Source organism: Wolffia australiana, chromosome 1, assembly GCF_029677425.1.
Source record: "Wolffia australiana isolate 7733 chromosome 1, ASM2967742v1".
Taxonomy (NCBI): domain Eukaryota; kingdom Viridiplantae; phylum Streptophyta; class Magnoliopsida; order Alismatales; family Araceae; genus Wolffia; species Wolffia australiana.
In genome coordinates this window covers 16,546,133-16,570,551 of record NC_135835.1, presented here as the reverse complement: position 1 = coordinate 16,570,551, position 24,419 = coordinate 16,546,133, and the positions used below count along the sequence as shown (strand labels likewise).

General features: G+C 42.7%; 4 protein-coding genes across 4 annotated transcripts; 1 reads left to right on the top strand and 3 right to left on the bottom strand.

Annotated features, from left to right (window-relative positions):
- Positions 1-9,232: 9,232 nt before the first annotated feature.
- On the top strand, positions 9,233-9,986 carry LOC144708611 (Chaperone DnaJ-domain superfamily protein). The gene is made up of 3 exons (XM_078582018.1): positions 9,233-9,622; positions 9,692-9,761; positions 9,843-9,986. Exons 1-3 carry the CDS (start codon positions 9,279-9,281, stop codon positions 9,903-9,905), a joined length of 477 nt encoding a protein of 158 aa, XP_078438144.1. The 5' UTR covers positions 9,233-9,278; the 3' UTR covers positions 9,906-9,986.
- LOC144708585 (F-box protein At4g18380-like) lies at positions 9,930-11,375 on the bottom strand. The gene is made up of 2 exons (XM_078581984.1): positions 11,144-11,375; positions 9,930-11,024 (listed from the first exon to the last, which is right to left on the bottom strand). Exon 2 carries the CDS (start codon positions 11,010-11,012, stop codon positions 9,981-9,983), a length of 1,032 nt encoding a protein of 343 aa, XP_078438110.1. The 5' UTR covers positions 11,013-11,024; positions 11,144-11,375; the 3' UTR covers positions 9,930-9,980.
- A 135-nt stretch (positions 11,376-11,510) lies between these two features.
- Positions 11,511-12,790, bottom strand: LOC144708603 (membrane steroid-binding protein 1-like). The gene is made up of 2 exons (XM_078582007.1): positions 12,495-12,790; positions 11,511-11,824 (listed from the first exon to the last, which is right to left on the bottom strand). Exons 1-2 carry the CDS (start codon positions 12,788-12,790, stop codon positions 11,569-11,571), a joined length of 552 nt encoding a protein of 183 aa, XP_078438133.1. The 3' UTR covers positions 11,511-11,568.
- Positions 12,791-12,811: 21 nt separating this feature from the next.
- Positions 12,812-13,719, bottom strand: LOC144708595 (NDR1/HIN1-like protein 13). Its single transcript, XM_078581996.1, has one exon. It carries the CDS (start codon positions 13,685-13,687, stop codon positions 12,965-12,967), a length of 723 nt encoding a protein of 240 aa, XP_078438122.1. The 5' UTR covers positions 13,688-13,719; the 3' UTR covers positions 12,812-12,964.
- Between the last annotated feature and the right edge of the window lie 10,700 nt (positions 13,720-24,419).

Below are 24,419 nucleotides of genomic sequence, written 5' to 3'. Positions count from 1 at the left end.
ACAAGTTATTCCAGTTCCGTGGCAATAAAAAGGGAAAAACAAAAAATTTCGAGCTATTCTTGATTTTAAGCTCAAGGAAAGACAACCTAGCCTCCTCGAAGACTCGAGAATCAGCCAGGAGCGATTAGGAGCTTAATTTTGACAGGAATTTTTCAGATCCACCGCAGCATTTCTTCCCCAAATATTTGCCATTTTTAATTAATCAGGATATAATAAAAATATAATAAAAATATAATAAAAAAGTATTCTTAACATCCTAAATCCGTGAGAAATAGATCAAATAAAAATGCAAAACACTAGAAAATATTACCTTAGGGTCTCTAGTCCATAAGAAATTTGAATCAACCCTTATAAAAAGATTGGTAATAACAAATGGGATCAATTTTCTTCTCTAAATCATTTCTAATTGACTAAAAAATTTTAAAAAAATTATTTAAGCTGAATTAAGTATTTGGGTTAAATAAATAAGTAAAGCATGCTTAATGAGAACTGTTGATCTTTATTGTTGCCACACATCCTAAAAATCTAAGATCCATTGGATACTTAAACAATCTAGTAGGGGATTAGTTAGTAATTCTTATCAAGAATTGCTAACTAATCATAAAATCTGTTAAAATATGAAAAAATTATATATGTTAAAACCTAGAGCGCTAATCCCTAATTTTAGGAAAACTGAATTTCCCTATCGCCTCCCTAGGGTTCTACCCCTTACTTAAACACTAAGGGATAAAATAAATATTATTGCTTAAGTTTGAAAAACCCTTAAATAACGACATATAAACATGTATTTTTGAACTTATCAGTCGGCACGGATGACCGATTGTGGCACAACGTCTCAAGGGATCTGCAGAAGTCAAACTGATGTCGAGTAGATACTACGTTGACTTGCACTGGCAATATCGAGCATCGATTGCTGTCTTCGTATTGGACTAACAATACTGACAGAAAATTTCCATAGTGACGATGGGGTATTCCAACATGAAGAAGAAAGTTCAATATCCAAAAAAAGTCTTCTTTTCCATAACAACAACAAATGTCCCATGTTTGCCCACCCCACCTCTCTTCTTATAGTACGAGAAGGCAGTTATGGGCGCCTTAATGGGCCCCCTTTAAGGGGAAAGCTTATTGGGCTTCCCCCTAAAAGGGTCCTTTAGGAGGGAAGAAGTCAAACATGGACTCCCCCCCTAAAGGTGCAAACTAAATCACCAAACAAAACAAACACATACGAGGAGGCCTGTACACATGCAGGAGGGGACTTCCCTACAGTCAAAGGACGATGATAAAAGAGTAAAGTGCTATGACAGGGTCGTACAGGAGGAATGGGCCATCATAAAACACAAATGGACACAACACGTAACAAGATGACGCGAATGCGGCTTCTCAAACCTGGTAGCGGAAATGTGGGTTCTTCACATCGGCTCGGGCTCTGCAAAGTGGCAGGACAAGTCTGGACGCGCTCGACTGGATGGTCCTACATCAATCAACTTGATTGATAGTTTAGTATGATACCATTCACAAATTCTTATCGAACAATTCAGTGAAACTTTTCCATTAAATAGCACCCACTATCTATCCTTAGTGTCTCCACACTAATGGCTATGGGAATGACAATACTCACCATATAAGTGAGGCCAGATAATGTTATTCTATCTTGATACTTTGATGTCCTTCTTGAGTATCCTTTGAATATGAATATTTTGGAATACATGTTTAAAAACTAGTGAACCTCTGTATTATGATCTCATCGTAATTCACTAAGTTTGATCATGTATTCATGGACTTCATTATAAGCATCACACGTGTAGTATAATGCTCGAATGGCTATGGGACCGACCACACTAATGGCTATGGGACCGACCATACTCACCATATGAGTGTCTCCACACTAATGGCTATGGGACTGACCATACTCACCATATGAGTGAGGCCAGATAATGTTATTCTATCTTGATACTTTGATGTCCTTCTTGAGTATCCTTTGAATATGAATATTTTGGAATACGTGCTTAAAAACTAGTGAACCTCTGTATTATGATCTCATTGTAATTCACTAAGTCTGATCATGTATTCATGGACTTCATTATAAGCATCACACGTGTAGTATATTGCTCGAATCACAGGATAGGTGTCTAAACCATCATCGTCAGGGTAAGTGCCCGTGCGATGAGTGTAAACCTGATCTCCTGAAGGAAGATCATAAGTGCAGGGATCATTCTCCCATCCCTAGTCCAACGGGTAGTCCCCTCGAACACTATTACGTGTTCAGACCATCGGCATAGCCAGATACTATGTAAAGGGTAGAAGACTCCTTCAAAATGATGAGATGATGAGTATATGTATGAATGCACATGCTATGAATTTCAAGATATGTGATGCGTGCAATTAAGTGCGGACACCAAAAAAAATTGACCAATAGTGCTAAATGCAGAGGTAAGCACCATTGGCTCGGATACCAATATGATGTATATGACAGATCGTGAACCAGAAGCGCTTAACTCAAGCTCTTATACCAATATGATGTAACACGAGGGACACTGGGATCGAATGGCTGGTGTTACACACAGGGAGGGCCAAGGCAGTCATGTCATGTAGGGGAGACTACTAGTACGGACGTAATACAAGTGATGATGCAACAATGAAATCACTGAGAAGTATAAATCCTGCGTTGATGGACACTAACGATCACTAGGCTACGGTAAGTATGACCTGGGAATGCCACTACGCTCCCGATGACCCGGACGACGGGTTGAGGGCAGATGGCACGACTACGACTATTGCCGCTCATCTGTGCATCGTGCAAACGCCAACCAAGATCGTACTGATAGAAACCTATTCCCATTGATGTATTCCTATCTATCACTAACCTGACCCCGGCAGTGGAGAAAATGTTTAGAGGCACTGAAAGAAATAATATAACGCCGAGAGGGGGTTGATGAGTGTACCAGGAGCAGTAGACCCGAGCAGTAGATAAGGTCAAATAAGGGTAGTATTTGCATGAATTCTTCATCTTAATCTCATGAAATTTAGTTTAACACTGCCAAAAATTCTCATTTTACATAATAATTAGTTCAAGCTTTAAACTTTTTCCAATGATTAAAAAAGTAAAATTTTCTACTCAATTGAGGTTTCCATCAATGCTCTGACATATATTTTACCAATTACATAGTTTGGGATTTTTGTTTAGAGGATTTCAGGGATATTTCTAAACCCCACTAGACTCAATGAGTCAAGTGGGATATGAATCTAACAATTTATCTAGTATGTTGATTTTTCAGGTCAAAGTTTGACTTTTGGTGGTCATAAAATTATGAAATTTTATGAGGAGGTCAAGACATGGGTCCTGAGGCTTGGTACAAAGGTCAGATCAAAAGGAGCTATGAAGAAAAATATGCGTGCTAATCAATGGAGCTGACTCGACCAATAGGCCTGTAGTGAAGGAGCTTGAAGAAAACCTTCTAGAAGGTCATTGGACGCTTTGAGGATGGTCAAGACACCTGAGGAGGACTCCAGCTGGCAGGTCCTGTTTGGAGGAGAGCCCAGGGTTGGATCCAGCCCAGGATTCATGAAGTGGAACCCATCCATCCGTCCATTCCAGCTCAAATCCAATGGCTAGGATGATTTGTAACTAACTCCAAATTCAAACTAGAGGGAAAGAATCTGATTGGCTGGGGTTTGATCACCTGGATTGAGGCCTCAAGAACTCAACCTTGGACTTCATTCATGATCCAACCACCAAGAATGACTAAAAAAAACAAATGTAACCCTATAAAAGGGCCCCCCTCACCCTCCTTGAGAGCATCCAAGAATTGAGTATTGTTTTGTTCCACTTTCTCCCTCTATTGAGCTTGTTCCTGGATCCACCTTCATCCTGAAGGTGCAAGGAGTTTTCTTGGAGCATCCTGGATCTTGAAGCCAGTTAGTAGGGAGCTGAAGAGATCACCTTGGGCCCCTTGGGTGTGACGAAAAAGGTTCATCTATTCTTCTCATTCAACCTCCTCCTAGTATTTTTCTAAGATTCTTAGATATCACTTAGTGGATAGCCAACGTCCTAAGCTTTCCAATGCCTACTCACACGTGTGTCAAAATGACTTTTGGAACTCCAGATATTGTCATTTTGGCCGCTACACGTGAGAGCACCTCCGCCGGCCCAACCAACGGTGAAGCGCCGAAGCCAAGCACACAAGAGGGCACTTCTGCCCGTGCAATCAGTGGCGAAGCACCCACAGAACGCGTGCGCCTCTCTCTTCACTCAAATTGTAGGGAATCATTCACAAACTGAGTTAACTCAGTTCGGTAACGTTTCTAACAACTCTCTCTCATCCGATTCAACAACTCTGAACTAGATAAGTGAATTATAATCTTATTAACTTCAGAATTTTTTATCTCTCTCTGGCGATGATAAAAAATTCCAAACCAAATCTCAAAAGTCATTCTCTGTCTAGGCTCTTTACGGAAATTTTTCCATACCTAGTAAAAATAGCATGCATATTTTTTCTTTGAAAATAAATCCTCTTAACAAATAAAAACATTATCAAAGAGACATAAAATCTAAGAACCTAAAATTCATATTGAATTTCATCCTAATTTGCTACCTAGCTTCCTGTGGGATCGACCCTTACTAATTACTACTAATAAGGTAACAAATTTGTCGATTAAGTCCATACTGACCTTAAAAATGAACTAGTTAGTGATCTTTTCATCATCAATTTTGAACCCCTAGTTTGGACTAATCAGCGGTGTCTGATTAGGCAGCAGTGGAAGGCAAGCAACACGTGGGTGTGATGACGACCCAGGTAGGTGCGGCGGTGCAACATGCAGGTGCGATGATGACGTAGGTAGGTGCGGCGGCTCAAGTAGGCGCGGCGGCACAAGTAGGCGCAGCGGTGCAAGTAGGCGTTGTGGCGCAAGTAGGCATGGCGACACAAGTAGGCGGCTAGACACGGCGACGAGCGTGATGGTGAGGCACCATGACGATGGGCGCGGTGGCAAGGCGTGGTGGTGGTTGTAACGACGGGCACAATGGCGAAGTGCGGCTACGGGCGTAGTGACAGACGTGGCAACGGCCATGGCAGCGGGCGTGGCAGTGAGATGTGGCGGCGGGCGCAGCGGCGCCGGCTGGTTGCATCGAGTGTGGCGGGTTGTGGCGGTTATGACCGCTGGCTGCGGCACTCGCGGCTGGATGCGGCAGTCGCATCCGCTGGTCGGCAATGGTGGAGGCTGGTCGCAGCGGTCGTGGCCGCTGACTGCAACAATCGCGGCTGTTCGCGGTGGCCCTGACAGGCCACGATAGCCACAGCGGGTCGCGGTGATCGCAAAGGTAGCGGCGGCCGTAGCTGGTCGCGTTGCCCGCGGCAGGTCGCGGTCGCAGGCTGCAAGTGGTCATGGCCACAGGCTGTAGTGGCAGCGGCTGGTCGCTATGGCGACCGCAACTGATCACGACTGCCGCGACAAGTCGCGGCTTAGGGCCAGGGCAGCTCCGGCTGGTCACGGCCGCTGGCTGCAACGGCTACGGTTGGTCGCGGCAGTCGCGAGTTGCTTATGGTCGCAGCCGCGGGCTGCGACGGCTGTGGCTGGTCACGGCCGCTAACAGCGATGGTCGCACCTGGTCGCGGCCACTGGCAGCGATGGGCGCATCTGGTTGCAGCGGCTGCGACTGGTGGCTGCGGCTGGAAGACCGTAGTGGCGGTGAGGATTGATCGAGGCGGTGGTGCGGGCTGCCCGTGGAGCGACAGTCACGGGTGGGAAGGTCGGCGGTGACGGTGGAGCTCCGACGAAGACAGCGGCAGTTTCCGGCGATCTCTACGGTTTTTTCTCTCTCCTAACTTTGCAATGGCTGTTTCATAAATATTGAAAAAACTAAAAAAACACAAAAAAATAATAAAATCCTTCAAAATCACATTTTAACAATATTTTCTTCTCTCCCTCTCTCCTATGGGTGGCCCTACCTTTTATAGGGGTAAATATGGGCCTTCCCCCTTACAAATAAAGGGGGAGAAGACCCAATTAAATGTAATTAGGGGCCCCAATCGGCAAAGCCTCCAAGATGTTCTCACTCCTAGGTGTTCTCAATCAAAGGTGTTCTCAATCGGCGAAGCCTCCAAGGCCTTTTAAGTGTAGATCTCAATCGGCGATGCCTAGAATCCTGATTTCGAAATTGTACAAACTAATACTACGTCGTCTTTTTTTAATGGTTTAAGGCCCCTTCCAAAACACATAGGGGTGTCCATCTCGATCAATAGCTCGATTATCCTTTCTTACAACTTTCTTTGGTCTTATAGATTCTATACAACTTTCTAAATGGTTTTAGTCCCCTTCCAAAACACATAGGGTTGTCCATCTCGATCAATAGCTCGATTATCCCCGAACACACCCACAAATGGGCTCACACACGCACAAACGTGTAGATCCATACACGTGCGAACAAACAAAAATAAACACAAACGCGGCCGACATACAAGGCCTACTAAACAAGGAAAATATAAGGAAAGATGACGTCAAACCTTTGTGGCTCATTGACTAGGCCGGGTACTCCGAAGGTTGTGTCTCGTGCATGAACCCTCACTCGACGAACAAGTTCGAGGGGTCTTCAAAGTTGGATGGTCCCCCGTCAAACAGGTTCCCTGGGTGAGTTAATACACAATAATTCGTGTCTTCTAAAGCACGAGGTGTAGCTTGGCACCCCACGTGTTGGAGACTCAACCTATCAATTGGGTTAAATCAATCCGACATTGATTGATCTATATGATGATATAGTTAATTAATTTGGAAGGCCAATAAAGGTTCATGCATGGAACGCTAAGATTCATCAGTAATAAAACTTCTTAACTTCAAAAAGTCAGGCATGGTTATTTAAAAATGTCCATAATTTGATGAAAATGAAATTTAAATTTGATGGATGAATATTCAATTCATATAATAATTAGTCATTCATGTAACTTTTTGCATGCATGGAATCATAAGAATCATCATTATTAAAACTTCTTGACTTAAAAAATTCAAGTATGGTTAGTTACAGATGTTCATTATTTGACGAAACTAAAAGTTAAATTTGATGGATGAATATTCAGTTAATCCATATAATAATATGTTAAACTCAAGCTTGATAAGAATTAAATCATATAAATAGATGAATTTTTTTTTTACTTATTATGTTATCAATGTAACATGTTCCAAAAAATCTAGGTCAGCTACATATTTGCAATAGAATAATAGGCAGTGTACATGAAAAACCAAGCATTTTTTCTTTAAGATATACTCATCTTGCAATATTTAAGGGTTACCACTTTCACGTTGCCTGAGTTTCGAGATTTAATGATCATCCTAATATCAGCTTAACTTTTCTTATGATCTGCAGTGACTCGTGATCTCTGGTCACTTATATGAACTAATTTTTATGAGTATAGGGGAGTGCTCAATACAATTTGTAAGGGATTGCAGTAGGAATAATAAAATGACATGAGCATATATGTTAATGTCTTTGTTAATTTTGGTACTCTAATGCTTTTATGTAGGGTTGGGAATGGATGATGTCAGGGCTTGGCGCAATGAGACACTAAGTTGTCCCGAGTCGGAGGACACGAACAGACGACACATCATTTCAGGGATGATAAGTGTTTAGATATACTAAATACATAAGAATAATGTTATGGTCCAAAATTCACGATTAAAGGTCATAATTGTCAAGGACCAAGCCTCTCCAAGACGCACAACGTTCATTCTTTACGCACTACAGGAAGGTGCTGCAACAAAATTCAACAACTTCGAGGATCAAACTTTGTTAGTTTCTATCTAAATTCTTCTTCATCTGAATGTGACTCATATTTTCTAATACAAAGGTCCATCTAAATTGACTTTGTAACATTCATCTTTATCATAACCACCACTATCCAATCTTTATCATAACCACCACGCACCTCTAAGATTCGTTTGGTAACAAGAATACCAAGTATACTTGATCAAGGATCCCTCCCCATAATAAGTCCACCATCCTAATCTTCCAGAATGAAACAAAAGCCTTCTGCCGTCATCAAGTACCAAAATCAGCTATTTTCTGTTTGAAGTCTTCTTTATCTGAATGTGAATCATATTTTCCAACACGACAATCCATCTGAATTGACTTTGTAACATTTATTTTCATTTCCTGTTCATCATAACCACTACACACCTCTACCATCATTTGGAAAGTACCATACCCAGGATACATGATCGAGGATCCCTACTGATCGAGGATCACTCCACCATCCTAATTTCCCAAGATGAAGACAAAACAAATGCCTTCTACCTTCATATTAGGGAACAGCAAACGTCATCCGTCACGTCATTTGTAACAGTGACGGATTCACGACGGATGACTTTTTTGTCCTGTAACAGTGACAGTGACATAATATCTGTGATGGGTGACGTGATGGTGACAAAGGGTCTCGGACAGGTGACGGGACGGGACGGACAACACAGATGGTGTTTGTGACGAAAATCTTAAAGCATGAAATTCTTTACGTCATCCCTCCTCGCCCTTCCGTGGCAGTGGCACTAGCCCCATGCCACCAGAAACTACTGACATCTCGCTGCCGAAGAGTTGCAGCACCACCATGATCCAGCCAAGCCCTTCATTGTCGTCCTCCGGCCGTCCGACGCCTTCCCGACTGTGTATCATCTTCCCCAACTCCAGCTCTGCAACTTCACCTCCAAACCTCCCCAAAACGGTCATTCCCACTCACCCTCTCTCTCTCTCTAGCATCTCTTCACGACCATTCACATATTTTCGTCACGTGTGACAGTGACGCCGTCAGGTGACAAGACAAAGACGAGACAATGGATGCGGTGACACGCGACACATATGTGACAGATTCTTTCAAAATCCTGGGACGTGTGACGGGAAGGGAGAACTGACAAACTTCTCGTCACGTCCGCATCCGCCACCACACCTCATCCTTCCGGGCACGTCCCGTACTTTGTATCATCATTCAATTACCGTCATCTATCACCGGCGTTGGAACCTTAATATAAACCTGTGTGTGTAGTCCGTGTCTTCTAGAGCACACATGTGACATATTCTTTCAAAATCCTGGGACGTGTGATGGGACGGGAGACATGATAAACTTCTCGTCACGTCCCGGAAGTGTCGTTCATTACTTTGTGTCATCATTCAATTGTCGACATCCGTCATCCGTCATCCGCGTTGGAACCTTATATAATCCGTTTGTAGTAAAAGGGGCGGCCGCGTATGAAGGCCGTCGTCTTCCCCGGGCAACCGCAGAAGGAAAGAATTGGGGAGGGGCATGGACTACTACCAGGCGCTCGGCCTGCGGCGAGGGGCCAGCAAGGAGGAGATCAAGGAAGCCTTCCGCCATTGCGCCCTCAAATTCCACCCCGATCGCCACTCCCTCTCCCCCCCAGCCGTCCAAGACCAGGCCGCCCTCCGCTTCCGCCAGGCCGCCGAGGCCTACCACTTCCTCATCGACGACCGCCGCCGCGCCCTCTACGACCTCCCCTCCCGCTCCTCCTCCTCCGCCCCCTTCGCCTACGCCCGATCCGATCCCCCCCGCTCCCCCGCCTTCGATTGGGATCTCCTCTTCCGCTACCTCACCGGCCGCCGGTTCCTCCTCCACCTCGCCCTCGCCAGGTACTCGCTCTCGATTTTAGGTTCTTTCCGATCTACGCTCGTTCATTCGAGGTTCTTTCCTCCTCCCAGCGCGATCCTCGGCGGTGCCGTCGCGATCGAGAGAAGCGGCGACGCCATCTGGAAGATGAACAACTCCGGGGTGAGTGAATCGATTCAATCTCCCCCCCCCCCGTTCCTTGCTCAATCCTCGGAAGATTAACCGAATTGATTAATCGGGCAGAAATCGTTCGAAGAGGCCATGGAAACGATCGAAAAGGCGCGGCGACGGCGAGAGGAGGGCTGACTGCTTAGCCGAATCAGCCTTAACTTTTGGGGAAATGCACAATAATACGAATTATATGAAAAGAGTGGAAGTCGACTAGAAGCTGTTCATCTCGAGGAGGTAGATCCGACGGTGGAAGAGCGCTCTGGCGGCGGTGGCGAAGGGCTCTTCGAAGAAGCCGTGGGCGAGGGCATCTCCGTCTTTTCGCCCTGCGGCGGCCTCCGGCGAGGGTCGGATGGCCACGAGCGTCGCGCCGTGAATACTGCCGCCGTCGGGGAGGAGCAAGCGCGAAGCGTAGCGCAGTTTTAAGAGAGAGGCGGGCACCTGCGTACGCTGCGCCGCCGCCGCGGCCGCCGCCGGCGTCTCTCTAAACTCCCTGAGCTGCTCCTCCCCCATGGTCAACGTCCCCTGCCCGTCAACGTCGGTCAACACCAGGCTCTTGAGCGTGGGATGGTCCTTGACGATCTGACGGAGGAGAAAGTGCCGCGTGGACGCCGCGATCAGCGAGCTGATGGTCCAGACGACGCGCAGCTTCAGCCCGCCGTCCGTGTAGAACGCTTCCGGGATCCCGCCGGCGCCAGCGCCAGCGCCTTCATCCGCCACGTCGCCGCCCACGTGGCGGTCCAGGCGGGTCCCACCGAGGATGACGCAGCTGTGGAGCGTGCTGCCGAACTCGGCCCGCCACTTCAAGAGGACGCCGTCCTCCGTGGCGATGTCGCTGGCGGGGAGCTCGATGCGGAGGTCCCGCACGTGCGGGAAGTTCTTCAGGACTTGCGCCGGGGAGCGGTGGCAGAGCGGGGGGAGGAGGGACCTCCCCCGGAGGTGGAGGATGGGACGGATGACGGAGAAGATGACGTAATTCAGTACGTTGCAGAGGAAACCGGGCTGCTTCGGGGACGCGTCGGACGACGACGCCGGGGACTCGTCGCCGGAGACGACGCGGTCGATCTTGAGGAAGAGACGCTGCACGTGCGGGACGAGCGCGCTGAAGCGCTTGGATACCGCGCGGCAGCGGCCGAGGGACCGGACGTCGGCGACCTTGTTCAGGATCACGAGGACGAGGGAGTCCGGCAGCCTATCGAAGAGATCGTCCGAGCAGTTGAAGTCTACCGCGTGGATCTGCAACATGTTTTCCTCGACCTACTCGATCGTCGCAGATTACAGATCCGTGGAAAAAGGGGGAAAAGAAGAAACCGGCAGAATCGACGCTGTTTTCCGCGGATTTGAGACCGGAAACGAGGAAATCGACGAGCACAAACCTCTCAGGCATCAAGAGCTCCGAAATCCATGGCGGCGAGCGGCGGATCGAGCCATAAAATCCTCGGAGAGACGGAGATCAGACCGAGAATTATCTCCCGCGGCTGCCGATTTCTCAGCCACAGAGAAGAGCGGAGGAAAGCTCGCTAGAAGGAGGTTCCCCTAGAAGGGATTTGGGGGCTCGCCTGTTGTTTTCCCGACCCCCCTTTCGCCAAAAAGACAAGTCTACCCCGCTACCGAACACGTCAGTATAAATCACTCCTCGTCACGTGGGACATTTACGTAGCCCCGCGCCAGAAAAGTCTACCTCAAAGAGCGTTCCCAGCCGTTGGATCGGTGGATTCCATCGAGATTCCGACACCAGGAAGATATTCAGAAATAGTCTGGGGGATTTTTATCAAAGGGGCCCCTGCCGGGGAGAGTGTCGTTATTCGTCCGTCATCGCTTCCGCGGGGGGCGGAGGGGACGGCGGCGCCGCCGGCTTGGCGGCGGCGATTTGGCCGACTTTGACGTACTTCTCCGTGAACTTGAACTCCCAGTCTTGCAAGGCGTCGAGCTCGGCGGGGCCGAGGCCTTCGAGGTCGCCGGTGAGGTCATTTTCGTCAAAGGACATGAGCGCCAACGCCCGGCTCGCGTCCCTCCCCGCGAAGAGCGCGTACGGCCCCCCCGGCCCGTAGAACATCCTACAATATCGCGATAACTTTATTCATTCTAAAGTAACAGGTATCCATTTTCCAATTAAAAATGTCTTCGTAGCACGGGAAATACGGGATATCCTGTCCGTTCCGTACAGTCGCGGACGGATGACGTTCGAAGGATGACGGGCCTTAACAAATTTAATATACTGGGGTCCTCTACAGTTCCAGTGACTGATCTATATACAATTCAATGACTAGAACAGTTCCAGATAGAAACTGCGACAGAATTGGATTCGCCGGAAAACAGCTCTCAATGCCTAAAATCGCTTCTGGAAATAAATAGCTGCCAGCTTGTAAGCTTGAAGAAGAATTGTATTACGACTATGGAGGTTATTTCATTGATGGGTACAGAGTCAGATAGGTTATGGAGGTTATTTCATTGATGGGTATAGAGTCAGAAAGGCTATGGAGGTGATTTCATTGATGGGTACAAAGTCAGATAGGCTATGGACGAGCGAGTTTGCGAGCAGGTAGGCTATTCTGGTCTCTAGGAAACTCAACTAAAACCACCTCCGCAAACATTGAGACTAGGTACTATGCGAGCTCTTGATTTGATACCCAATCCACTTATGGTTTGGCAAGTTTACACTGTACAATGACCATACCGATAATTTTCATGGATGACGGACGACGGATGTTGCTCGGAGGAGATTACCTGGATCTGGAGACGTCGTAGATCTGGCCCTTGATCGCCATCAAGAGAGGCTTGCTGGGATCTGAGCCGTCGTAGGCCCGTAGCTCGTCCAGCGTCACGTCCCCGATCTGGACCGGCGGGGGCGGCGCGACGTACGCCGCCGGACCAGCCCGCGGCGGTCCGGTCGCCGGCGCCACGAACATCCCCGACACAAGGCGATAAACTCCCACCATGAGCACCAATAGCGTGAAGAACGCCGTCGGCGACAATCCAGTGTACGAATCGATCGCCACGACCAGCGTCGCGTACAAAGCCATGCTCCTCGATCGAGCCCTAGCTTTCCTCGCAAGAAACCCCAATTGAAAGCTTCTCCAACGTATTTTACAAGGCAATTTCCATCACCTACCCACAATTTTTGAAAAAAAAAAACTTCCGTTGACCGTCTAAGCGCGTGGGAAAGAAAGCGGAAGTCAACGTTTGACGATGACGGGTTAGAGATGCGCGCGACAAGAAGAAGAAAGGACGTTGGAGGACTCGGTCAAGGAGTCGACGGCGACGGCGCAGCGGAGCTTGACGGCAACCGTCCACGACCAGACGGCGCCGACCTTGAACCTCGCCGGGACGGTGGCGGAGAACCGGAGCGCCACCTCGCGGCGGCGGCGCGCCGCCGCCAGCTCGGCGGGGAGGAGGACGCCGGGGGCGGATAAGCCCACCTGGAAAACGTCCACGTGGCGAGGTGCCTGGTAGAGCGGCGGCAAGGCGCCGCGGCAGAGAGTGGCGCCGCCGAAGGAGACGGCGGCGCCGCCGCCGCCGTACTCGACGGCGATCTTCCCGTTGGGGTTCTCGGCCCTTAGCGTGACGACCATGGCCGGGGAGCGGTCGGGGTTGGGCTGGGCGGCGGTGAGGCTAAGGATAGAGTAGACGGGGAGCTTGGGGCGGTAGACAAGGAACAAAACGCCGGCGGCGGCGGCGAGGAGGAGAGAGAGGAGGACGGCGGCGCCGCCGGCCCAGCAGAGGTATTGTCGGCGGCGGCTCGGCCGCCGCTTTCTCCGGCTACGGCGGGTGTACTCTTTGTACTTGCTCTCTGTTTCCTTCGTGGGCACGCGGAGTATTTGATCTTTGGGCACGTCGACGATGTAACAGCGGTGAGGTGGCGGCAGGGGCGGCGGTGCCGGCGGCGGCGGCGGCGGCGTTGGATGAACTCGCTCAGCCATCGCTGAAGAGCGAGAGATGGGATTTTGGAGTTGGGACGTGGCTGTTTATATGCTGCGTGGAACGCGGTGCCAACTCGGCGAGAGTTGACATGCGCTACGTCATCATCTCTCTGTCCTCTCTCTGTGTCTGGTTTTCCGACTTGTATGTGCCACGTAGCATCTCTCTCTCTCTTTCTCTTGTTGATGTGTCCATCTCTCCACTTTACCGCGTCTTTCTATGTCTGGATTCCAACTTCTATGTGCAATGCAGCATCTCTCTCTCTTGTTGATATATCCATCTCTGCGCTTTACCGTATCTTTTTATGTCCGACTTTCTAACTTCTATGTGCCATGCGGCATCTCTCTCTCTTCTTGACATGTCTCTCTCTCCACTTTAACGCATCTTTTTTACGTCTGGATTCTGACTTCTATGTGCCACGCAGCATCGCTCTCCCCTGTCGATGTATCCCTCTCTCCACTTTACCGCATCCTTCTGTCTTGGGATTCCGACTTCAATTTGTCACGCAGCATCTCTCTCTCTTGTTGATGTATCCACCTCTCCACTTTACCTCATCTCTTTCTATGTCTGGCTTTCCGACTTGTATTTGCCACGCAACATCTCTCTCTCCTGTCGATCTCTCTCTCTCTCCTTTTTACCACATCTTTCTAAGTCTGGCCTTCCGACTTCTATTTTCCACGCAGCATCTCTCTCTCCTGTTGATCTATCCCTCTCTCCATTTTACCGCATCTTTCTATGTCTGGTTTTCTGACTTGTAAAATGCCACGCAACATCTCTCTCTCCTGTCGATCTATCCCTCTCTCTCCTTTTTACCGCATCTTTCTATGTCTGGTTTCCTTACTTCTATGTGCCACGCAGCATCTCTCTCTCTTTGATGTATCCTTCTCTCTACTTTACTGTATCTTTTTTCTTCGTGACGTGATGTCCCCTACCTGCCCTCTGAGTGACGTTGCGTTGACTTCGTGGTATCGAGGGTGTACACGGCGAAACTCTAATTTTGACTTTTTCAGGCCGCTTGATTTTTTTAAATTTTGGTGATTTATTATTAATTCTTTGAAAACAGGGGAGCTGTCGACTGACGCTGTCAACCGACCCGGTGAGCGATTCCGGTCGATCGATCGAATTGAGCGATTTCGGTCGATGGATCGAAAATATTAAATAAGTTTTTCAATGTCAAAATTTTAATTTCCGATATGGGCACTGGATATCAAATATCACTGTTGTAGCGAGTGATATCCATTATCAGCACCCGACTGCATCTGGCTTAGTGTTCACCCATTCTAGACACTGAAATTTGTTGCGGATATCGGTCCGGATCTTGATATTGAATATGGCGAAATACTGTATGCTGATAATTATATATCAGTACTATAGCAACCGACACCAGATATCAGCATCTTGAGGATTGGACGCCAACTTCAGATATAGGACTTGAATACTGGATTTTTCGGACCTTGATATCTTCAACATGTTCAGAGCCACTTGCACGAGCTCTATCTTTCATGGGGAGAAATTTTCCATAGAACGTTATCTGAATATCAAAGGCCAAGCATCCTGAATTGAAATCTTTATCCCGAGGTTCAGACCACTCATTCAGATGCCTAATACAGGTAGTTTCACAAAAGAATTGTAAAAATTTGGTTCACGTATAATTTATTTACATTTCATCAATTTTCTTCGAAATTTTTTTTCATTGCATCGATACACTACAGTATGTAATTTGAAGCTGCTAATAGAAAATGTGGAGGGATATTTATGGCTCTAATAATGTGACTTTTATGAAATACGAGTGATTATTTTTTCTTTTGATAATCCATGGAGTGACTTTTAGTAATTTTGATTTGAAAGATTAAAAACTGATCACTCTATGAGAAAGAGATAAAACCAAAATTATTAAAAGATCACCTACTAAGTACCTTCATAACCACTTGATAGCTTTTTGGTCTTCTGATTACAGGGCAAAGTTGTGAGCTTATTAACTTACAACCTCAAGAAGGGCAAATTGGAAAGGATCTTACAAGATATATTTTCTGGCCAATATAATTTTAAAATGATGAGATGTGAATGCGAAAAGCCAAGAGAGAGAAGGTGGATAAAGGGGCTGAAGAAGACAAAAGGCAATACTTCATAATCTTTTCAGAATGTGGGGTTGCAAGGTTGAGAGAGAACAAACAAAAAATATCCTTTTGGGCAATTACCGTTCGCTGGGTTGTTACAAAATGGAAGTACAATGGGAGAGTTTTTCCATCTAGGATCTTATGGCCAATCATGATGGCAACAAAATTGCATCAAATTTGCTAAAATCATCACAGAAAACTGTCAACATACAAAGGCTGATTTCATGATAGTCTAATGCAATTTGTGATATCTTTTATGAACACATGTCTTCTCTGTAAGAATGTGCTATGATGACTAAAAATACATCGAGTAACAATAGGATGTTAGTTGTCATCAGCATGATGCTACATGGGAAAAATTAACACTTTAGTACCACACAACACAAGTCTGATTTTCCTTCATTTTAATTAAGACGTGGGTAAATATTTAAAGTGATTTGTCTGCATAACACTACAAAATAATATATGGTAAGTTGTCAATCGTAAAGGTGGGGGGGATTCAATCCCTGACTTTTTCTAAGATTCAAACTCAAAGAATTGTATAAGAAGTAACGCATATATGGATTTTACATAAATTTATATATTTCTTGATTGAATATTTGAGCAAAAAGGTAAGAAAAAATTTTAAAAATTAAATTCAATAATTTAAGCATGTTTGATTTAATAATAGACTGTATAATTATAAATTTTAGGTTTTTTATTTTTTGGAAGTATATTAAAATAAAAAAATGATTAAAGATGATAAATAATAATTTCCAATATTTTCAATAGAATTTACGTAAGGCTAGAATGATTAAATAGTAAATATGAGTTATAGATATTTTCAAAATTTTAATTTAGTTTAAAAATGTTGAAAAAAGTTATAACCTTCCAAGTAGCTGACGGTGACGATTGGTGCCAGCAATTGAGGACTCGAGCTGGGGGGAGGCACAATAAGAGGTGTCAAGGTCAAGGGGATCTACATAGGTCACATTTCATCTCTAGAGGAACCCTTGACTTGGCCATATTTTTCACAAAGTCCAGAGAGGGTCATTTGAACAAAGCAGAAGAAATTTGTGATGAGAATCAGAAGGATAAATGCGTGGTTCTTTGTGAAATCTTACTTACATAAACTAGACATAGTGTGCAAAGTTTAGGGAGAGCGAGAATCTTCAAGTCTAGAGACCCACGGTAGAAAAATGGGCATAGAGAAAGAGAGAGAGAGAGAGAGAAAAGTGAGATGAAAAAAATAAAGTGTGGGGAATTACATGAGTTTGTTTTGAAATTTTAAATATGGGTTGATGGGATGGGGGTTAATTATATTTTTCAACGTCATATTCCGGATGAAAATGATTGTTTAGGCTGGAATCTATATTTTTATAATTTTCCAACTCTCAGTTTGCAATGAAAATAATCATGCAAGCCAAAATATATATTTATGGAAAATTTCACATTATACTCAAACATATTTATTATTGTTAAATAAAAGTACATGTCTAATATTTTTATTTATTGAATTTCATAATTTTTATGGATTTTAGAAATTTTCATGACACGTTGGCAATCCTGATGGAAATATATATGGTCGGTAAGCCAATCACACATTACACACCTTGTTCCATGTTCATTAATAGAACATATTCATTATAATGCACGTGTGACGCTTATAATGAAGTCCATGAGTGCATATTCGGACTTAGTGAATTATGGTGAGATCGTAAAATGGAGATCACTACTCTTTAAGCATGTGTTCTAAACATTCCTATTCGAAGGATACGCGAGAAGGACTTCAAAATATCCAGATAGAATAACACTATCTAGCCTTAAACATATGACTAGTATGGCCAGTCTCGTAGCCATTAGTGTGGAGACACTAAGGATAGATATTGGGTGCTCTTTAGTGGAAAGAGTTGACTAAATTGATGTATATGAATCCTTGAATGGTATTATACCGAACTGTCAATCAGGTTGATTCACGTCACGGTTGTGTAGGTGGTCCTTAGTAATGGAAATATATGTGGATGTCAAGCCAATCACACATTCCACATCTCGTTCCATGTTCATTAATAGAACATATTCATTATAGTGCACGTGTGATGTGTATAATGAAGTCCATGAATATATGATCAGAATTAGTGAATTATGATGAGATCGTAATATAGAGATCACAAGTCTTTAAGCGTGTATTCTAAACATTCTTATTCAAAGGATACGCGAGAAGTACATCGAAGTATCCGGATAGAATAACACTATCTAGCCTCACTCATATGATGAGTATGGCCGGTCCCGTAGCCATTAGTGTGGCGACACTAAGGATAGATAGTGGGTGCTCTTTAGTGGAAAGAGTTCACTAAATTAATCCGTACAAATCCCTGAATGGTATTATACCAAACTGTCAATCAAGTTGATTCACTTCACGGTTGTGTAAGTGGCCCTTAGACCTGAGACGCCAAAGACATATTGTGGACGGACGGTTGTACTTTGGCGATGGCCAATGAGTCTCTAATCATGGGATTTTTAATGGTCTTAGTTTGGGTACATCAAGAAGTTCACGAAGACGATTGAGTGGTCAAGATGGGATCATCCGCCCTCGGTATAAGAGGTGACAGCTCAAGGAAGATGATGCGATGAAGTCATTGGCCAAGGTAGTGAAATATCAGAGAAGAGTTCTCCGATGATTTCTGAATGCATCAGTACTAACTCGGATGACCGATTAGGGTTTGACAGTTGACCATACCCTAAGTCGTCCAAGGAGCGTCAAGTGGATGAGTGATTATACATACACGGTAACCGATGACGAACAGGTTCTATGAGTGAATCGATACACACTCCTTTGTATCTTCTACAACACGAGGTGTAGCTTGGTATCTCTCGTGTTAGAGTCTCGACCTATCGATTGGGTTAAATCGATCGAAAATTAACTAATCTATATGATGATATAGTTAATTAATTTGGAAGGCCAATAAAGGTTATTGGGCCGCTGGAGTCGTTAACTAGACTGATACATGGGCCAAGAGGGTCACACACAAATGGTCTTTTGGACGTTGGAAGATATACTTAAGTTTTTAGGGTTTTTATGAAAAGTACCTACTTAGTATAATTAGGGAAAGGCCCTGAACAAAATTCACCCGAGCCAGAATTGTTCAAGGGCCTTTCCCCTTCTTCTCTCTTCTCCCCACACCCCCTCTCCATCCCCGATGCGATCGGGACGACCTAATGACGACGACGGAGATTGAACGTGGCTCGTCAATGAGAAGGAGGAGATCCGACGTGCCAAGGACCGCGTGGATACGTCTAGAGGCTGCACACGTGAGCAGCTCGACTCAGCTCACTCTGGGATCCATGAAATCACATATGCGATCCGTGGAAAGGTACTTCGTTCAATGTTCTTGTTGATGTCGTTCGATTCGTTTAAGTCTTCCGTTGCATATTATTTTTTTTTGTTCATCCATGTCAAGGCCTCTAGAACCCAACACTTAGACCTGAGACACCAAATACATCTTATGGACGGACACTTGTACTTTGACTATGATCTATGCATCCATAAGATAGTATTCTAAATAGTCTTAGTTTGAGTGCATCAAGAAGTTCATGAGGAATATTGAGTGGTCAAAATGGGATTGTCCACCATTGGTATAAGAGGTGAAAGCTCAAGGAAAATGATGCGATGAAATATTAGAAAAGAACTGTGTATGTACTAACTCGGATGACCGATTAGGGTTTGACAGTTGACATTACCCTAAGTCATCTTAGGGCATCAAGTAGATGAGGGACTGTACATACACAGTAATAGATGATGAATGAGTCAATATACACTATTGTGTATCTTAGAACGTGATAGATTATGTATCAATATACACTGTACATACACAGTTCCCCACGTGTTGGAGACTCGACCTATCGATTGGGTTAAATCGATCGGACATTAATTAATCTATATGTTGATATAGTTAATTAATTTGGAAGTCGAATAAAGGTTATTAGGCCACAGGAGTTGTTAACTAGACTGATACATGGGCCTAGAGGGTCACACGCAAATAGTCTTTTGGACGTCAAAAGATATACTAAAGTTTTGGTGGTTTTTATGAAAAATACCCACTAAGTATAAATAGAGGAAGGCCCTAAATGAAATTCACTCATGCCAGAATTTTTCATGACCCATACCCTTCTTCTCCCTTCTCCCCACAACCCCTCTCCCCTCCCGATGCGATCAGAACGATGTAATGACAACAATGAAGATTGAATGGGGCTCATAAATGAGAAGGATGAGATTCAATGTGCTGAGGATCTCGTGGATACGTATAGAGCCTGCATAGTTGAGCAGCTCGACTTGCCTCACTCTGGGATCTAAGAAATCACGGATGTGGTCAGTGCAAAGGTACTTCGTTGCATGATTTCATCAATGCCTTGCAATGTGGCAAAAAGTCTTCCGTTGTGGATCGTTTCCATTTCTTCATCCAGATCTAGTCCCCTAGAACCCAACAAATCCACCTCATGAATCAAGGATAACAAAAATTCGAGGGTTGAGAACAACAAAAGGAATTTTGCGACAAAATTTTAGGGGTACATATAAATCCGCATGGGACTTCTCTTCTACTTCATCTTTCTCTTCTTTCTATCCACATGGTTGGATATATAAATAGAAACCTTGATCCATGCAAAAATCATATCATAATTGGTTCTACTCTTGTAGGATGAGAGGAAGAAAGTGTTTTCATGATTCATCAAGTTTTCTTAGTATTCTTCATTGATTGAAGGTAGAAAGCAGAAGTGAAGTCGAGGGACACTCATGTTGTTGTAAATCACCTTGATCTTGGAAGAATTTAAGCACACATGTCTCTTGTATACCTTTTGACATCATCCACTTGCATCAACATCAATTTATCACATCCATCCAACCACATTTAACTCATCATCTCCCACACTTAATTTATATATCATCATCATTCACCACGCCCACTTATTCCTTTCATATCCATACATAGTTATCCTATAAGTGAATAATTCATTATCATTGATTATCACCACAATTCAATGTTAATTTTCATAATAGTTTCATGTATTCTCTGTGAAATGATCACAAATCTATGTTATAAAGGCTTATAAGGATTTACTACGTTTATAGAATGGAGTTCATAATTTTCAAAAAAATCAATGGATAAAATGTTTGTCAAAAATACATATTTAGATTTATTTATTATTTATCAATATTCCTATTATCTTAAGAATGAAATTGTGATTTTTGTGGAATTTCTTTTATGTCAAGTTCATAAAGAAAATAGTTCTGAGTCAAAAATAAAAATGATAATTTATTTAAATATTTTAACATTTTTAATGATTATTTTAATATTTTAATATTTCAAAAATGTTTTAATATTTTTTTCTTCACGAACATATTAAATATTTTAATATTTCATATTTTTTCAAGTCTTCCTAGAACCTTGTACCATGTTTGTGATCGGCCAAATGAATAGGAAGAGAGAGAAACATCAAAGAAATGAGAAAATAGATTAGTTCAAATTGCTCCAGCTTCAAACGATGATATCTAAGGATCCATAAGGAATTTTAGGCTGAAATTTTGAGGGCGGCTCTCTTTTTTACCTCCTGTATCCTTCCCAATCTCATATCTATAAAAATGCACCTCCAGACTTTCTTCTCAATTATGATCCGGCGAGTGATTTTCTCATTGAAAAATTCATTTTGGTCCATTCTCGCATTCCAAGAGAAAATCTCATTCAACATTTCTCCATGTGGATTTGACCCTTGATTGTCTTTATGTCATAGGGACAATTATAAATATTTTTTTGTAAACCGGATGCCATAAAATGACATTTCCTTTTATCAGATTTGCCAATTGGTTTTTGTTGCGAATGTGCAGGTGTCGTTGAACTAGTGAATTTTAATTTTGTTATTATTGATTTTACTCATTCATTCACACATTTTTTTAGTACAGAAACGCTTCAAAAGATGAATTCTTATGAATGAAGAAGAAAATAGCATAAAATATTATCACCTTGTTGTAGTTATGGTCGTGAAGATGGGGAATGTTAGGGAATGGAGGAGGACAATGACATGCATTTTGAAAGAAAACATGATCATTACAGTGGAAAATGAAAGTCCTAAAAATGCAAGTATTTGTTCTTGATATTTGTCTATGTGTTTTAATGTTGATCATTCAGATGAAGATTGCCCGTTCTTGACATATCATAATGGTGATCATCAATCTAGCTGTCAACAAAAGCCAGGCTATTGACATCCTCAAAACAACATGCAATATGAAGTAAATAAGATGTATTTCAATACAAATGGAGAATGCCAGGAGGTTGAAGAAGTGAATGCCATGAATTTCGACAAACTCCAAAACCTCTAGAATGCAAGAGGGAATTGAGGCAATACCAACTAGAATGGTGGACCACGACATCCATTTAAACAGTGATCACAATACTCAAATCTTGAATCTCAATCTAAATATCAACCTTGATTCAATCTATACCCGTGAATAAAAAAGCTTTAACAAACCTACAATGCAATTGATGAATAGAAAATTCAGGTTATTAATCCCATTCTAAGGCTTCTAGTTTCTAAAACAATATTTATAATTTTCTTTACAAGCACATTGTGAGCAAGGGTCTAATTCACAAGGTGAAAGTCTTAAATAAATGTATTAGATTGTTTTATTTTTTGTAGATTTGTATCGTTGTTTTACGAATTAAACCTAATTTAATGAAATAAAAATAATATTATTAATTCAAAATTTTTTGAGGAAGATGATAAAATATTTATCTTAATGGTTGATTGTGTCGCATGAGTGAAGTGGATCAGATGAATAAAATACAGCCTCTAGATGAGACTTATATGGTGACTAATACGACCTCTTTTGCGACATAGTAGGGGCAAGCAGATTTACAATCGTTGGTGGTGACAAAAATGAGATATATATGCACAGACGAGGTATATATTTTTGGTGAAAGAGGCATAAGATGAAAACTTAGGCTATCGACGATAGTAAGATAAGAAAAAGAGTTCTGAAGATGTGAGTCAGACAAAGATGAATATAACACTAACCTCGTAGCCGTGTGCCCAACTAGCCGAATGGTGTTTTCTCTTCACACATATCAATCTAAAAATTGCTTCTTTAATCATTTGTTATTGGAATGCAACAATGGATCCGATCAAGATTCTAAAAGAGCAAATGACTTTGCTAAATGTAATTAGGAATAAAATCCAAGAGTGCCTTTTCTACAAGGAGGGGGTTCTACTTATAAATCAAAGTGGTGGATGCACAGAAGAGGTAGAGATGGAATACACTCGGATTTTCAGCCTGAAATGCCATTTGGATTGTTAGATATCATCGTCTGAATTTGGAGCAATATGAGACATATAACTTTCAATTTCTCTCCCTGATTATTGTGGTGGGTTGCCAGTGTGGCTATAAATTCTAGGAAAGTGTAGAAAAGTCAAATTTTCATTAAAAATATTTTAAATAAATTTATAAATATATTTTATGACATGTAAAATTATTTATCAATGAATTTAACGTTGAAAATTAAAAACAAAACTAAAAATATTATCCTAAACCATCAAAATACAAAAAAATAAAAATTTGAATATATCCTAAAAATATAACAAAAAAATAAAAAACATTTTAAAAGAAATCCAAGTATATATTTCCTGACTTATTAAATCATTTTATCTGTGAAATTACTGTCATAAAAATATGTTAAGATACCATCAAAACAAGAAATTATTGTCATATTTTATTTGATGGTATCTTAAAAAATTCAGTAATTCATCATTAACATGTAATAATTCATTTAAAATTTAATAACAGTAATGTATTGGATTTATTAAAAACATTTTTTAGTTCAATTTACACAAATTTCTGGGACATCACCGAGATCAAGTAATCAATTTATGTATTGGTAATTAATGAATTTTTTTAGAATTTATTAATGTTTTTTTCCATTAGCAAACATGCATTTATTATCAGGATATTTCTAAAACAAAAAAAATTGCAGTTTTGTCCTCAAAGCCCATCACGATAAGCAAGTTAAGCAACCAAGTTAGTAGACGACTTTAATGTTAGCCTGGACAATAGTAGTTGCTTAGGCCATTCTAGTTTTAATCTAGAACTTGAATGTTTCTGACGTGGGAAAAATTATTGCACGAAAATCTCTTTAATATATCCTTAAGATTAGCACTGAAACATTGATGAAGGGCAGGTTGTAATTGAATTTTTGGATTTTAATGGTGTTTATGTACACCTCTAGTCCCAAAACCTGGGGTTATGAAGCAATGATGATTACCGACTCATTATTCTCTAAAAAATTAATGTAAAAATGTTTTAGTCATATTCTTGGATCATCTGTAGCATCATATTTTACATCATGAAGGGCATTTTTGGTAGAAATTAAATGTTAAATGTATAATAAAATTCCCTTACTCTCATCTTAATAATTTGCTATATCCAGATAGTGGAACCCAATATCAAACATAATGTATCTGATATAACTTTTGATATATAGTATGTGGAAGTATCCAGTCTGATATAGGTGTTTTACACCAACCCAACTATTCATGATATCAGACGCTGTTTGGTGCGTTATCGAATATCGAGACAGATGATAATAGGCAAACC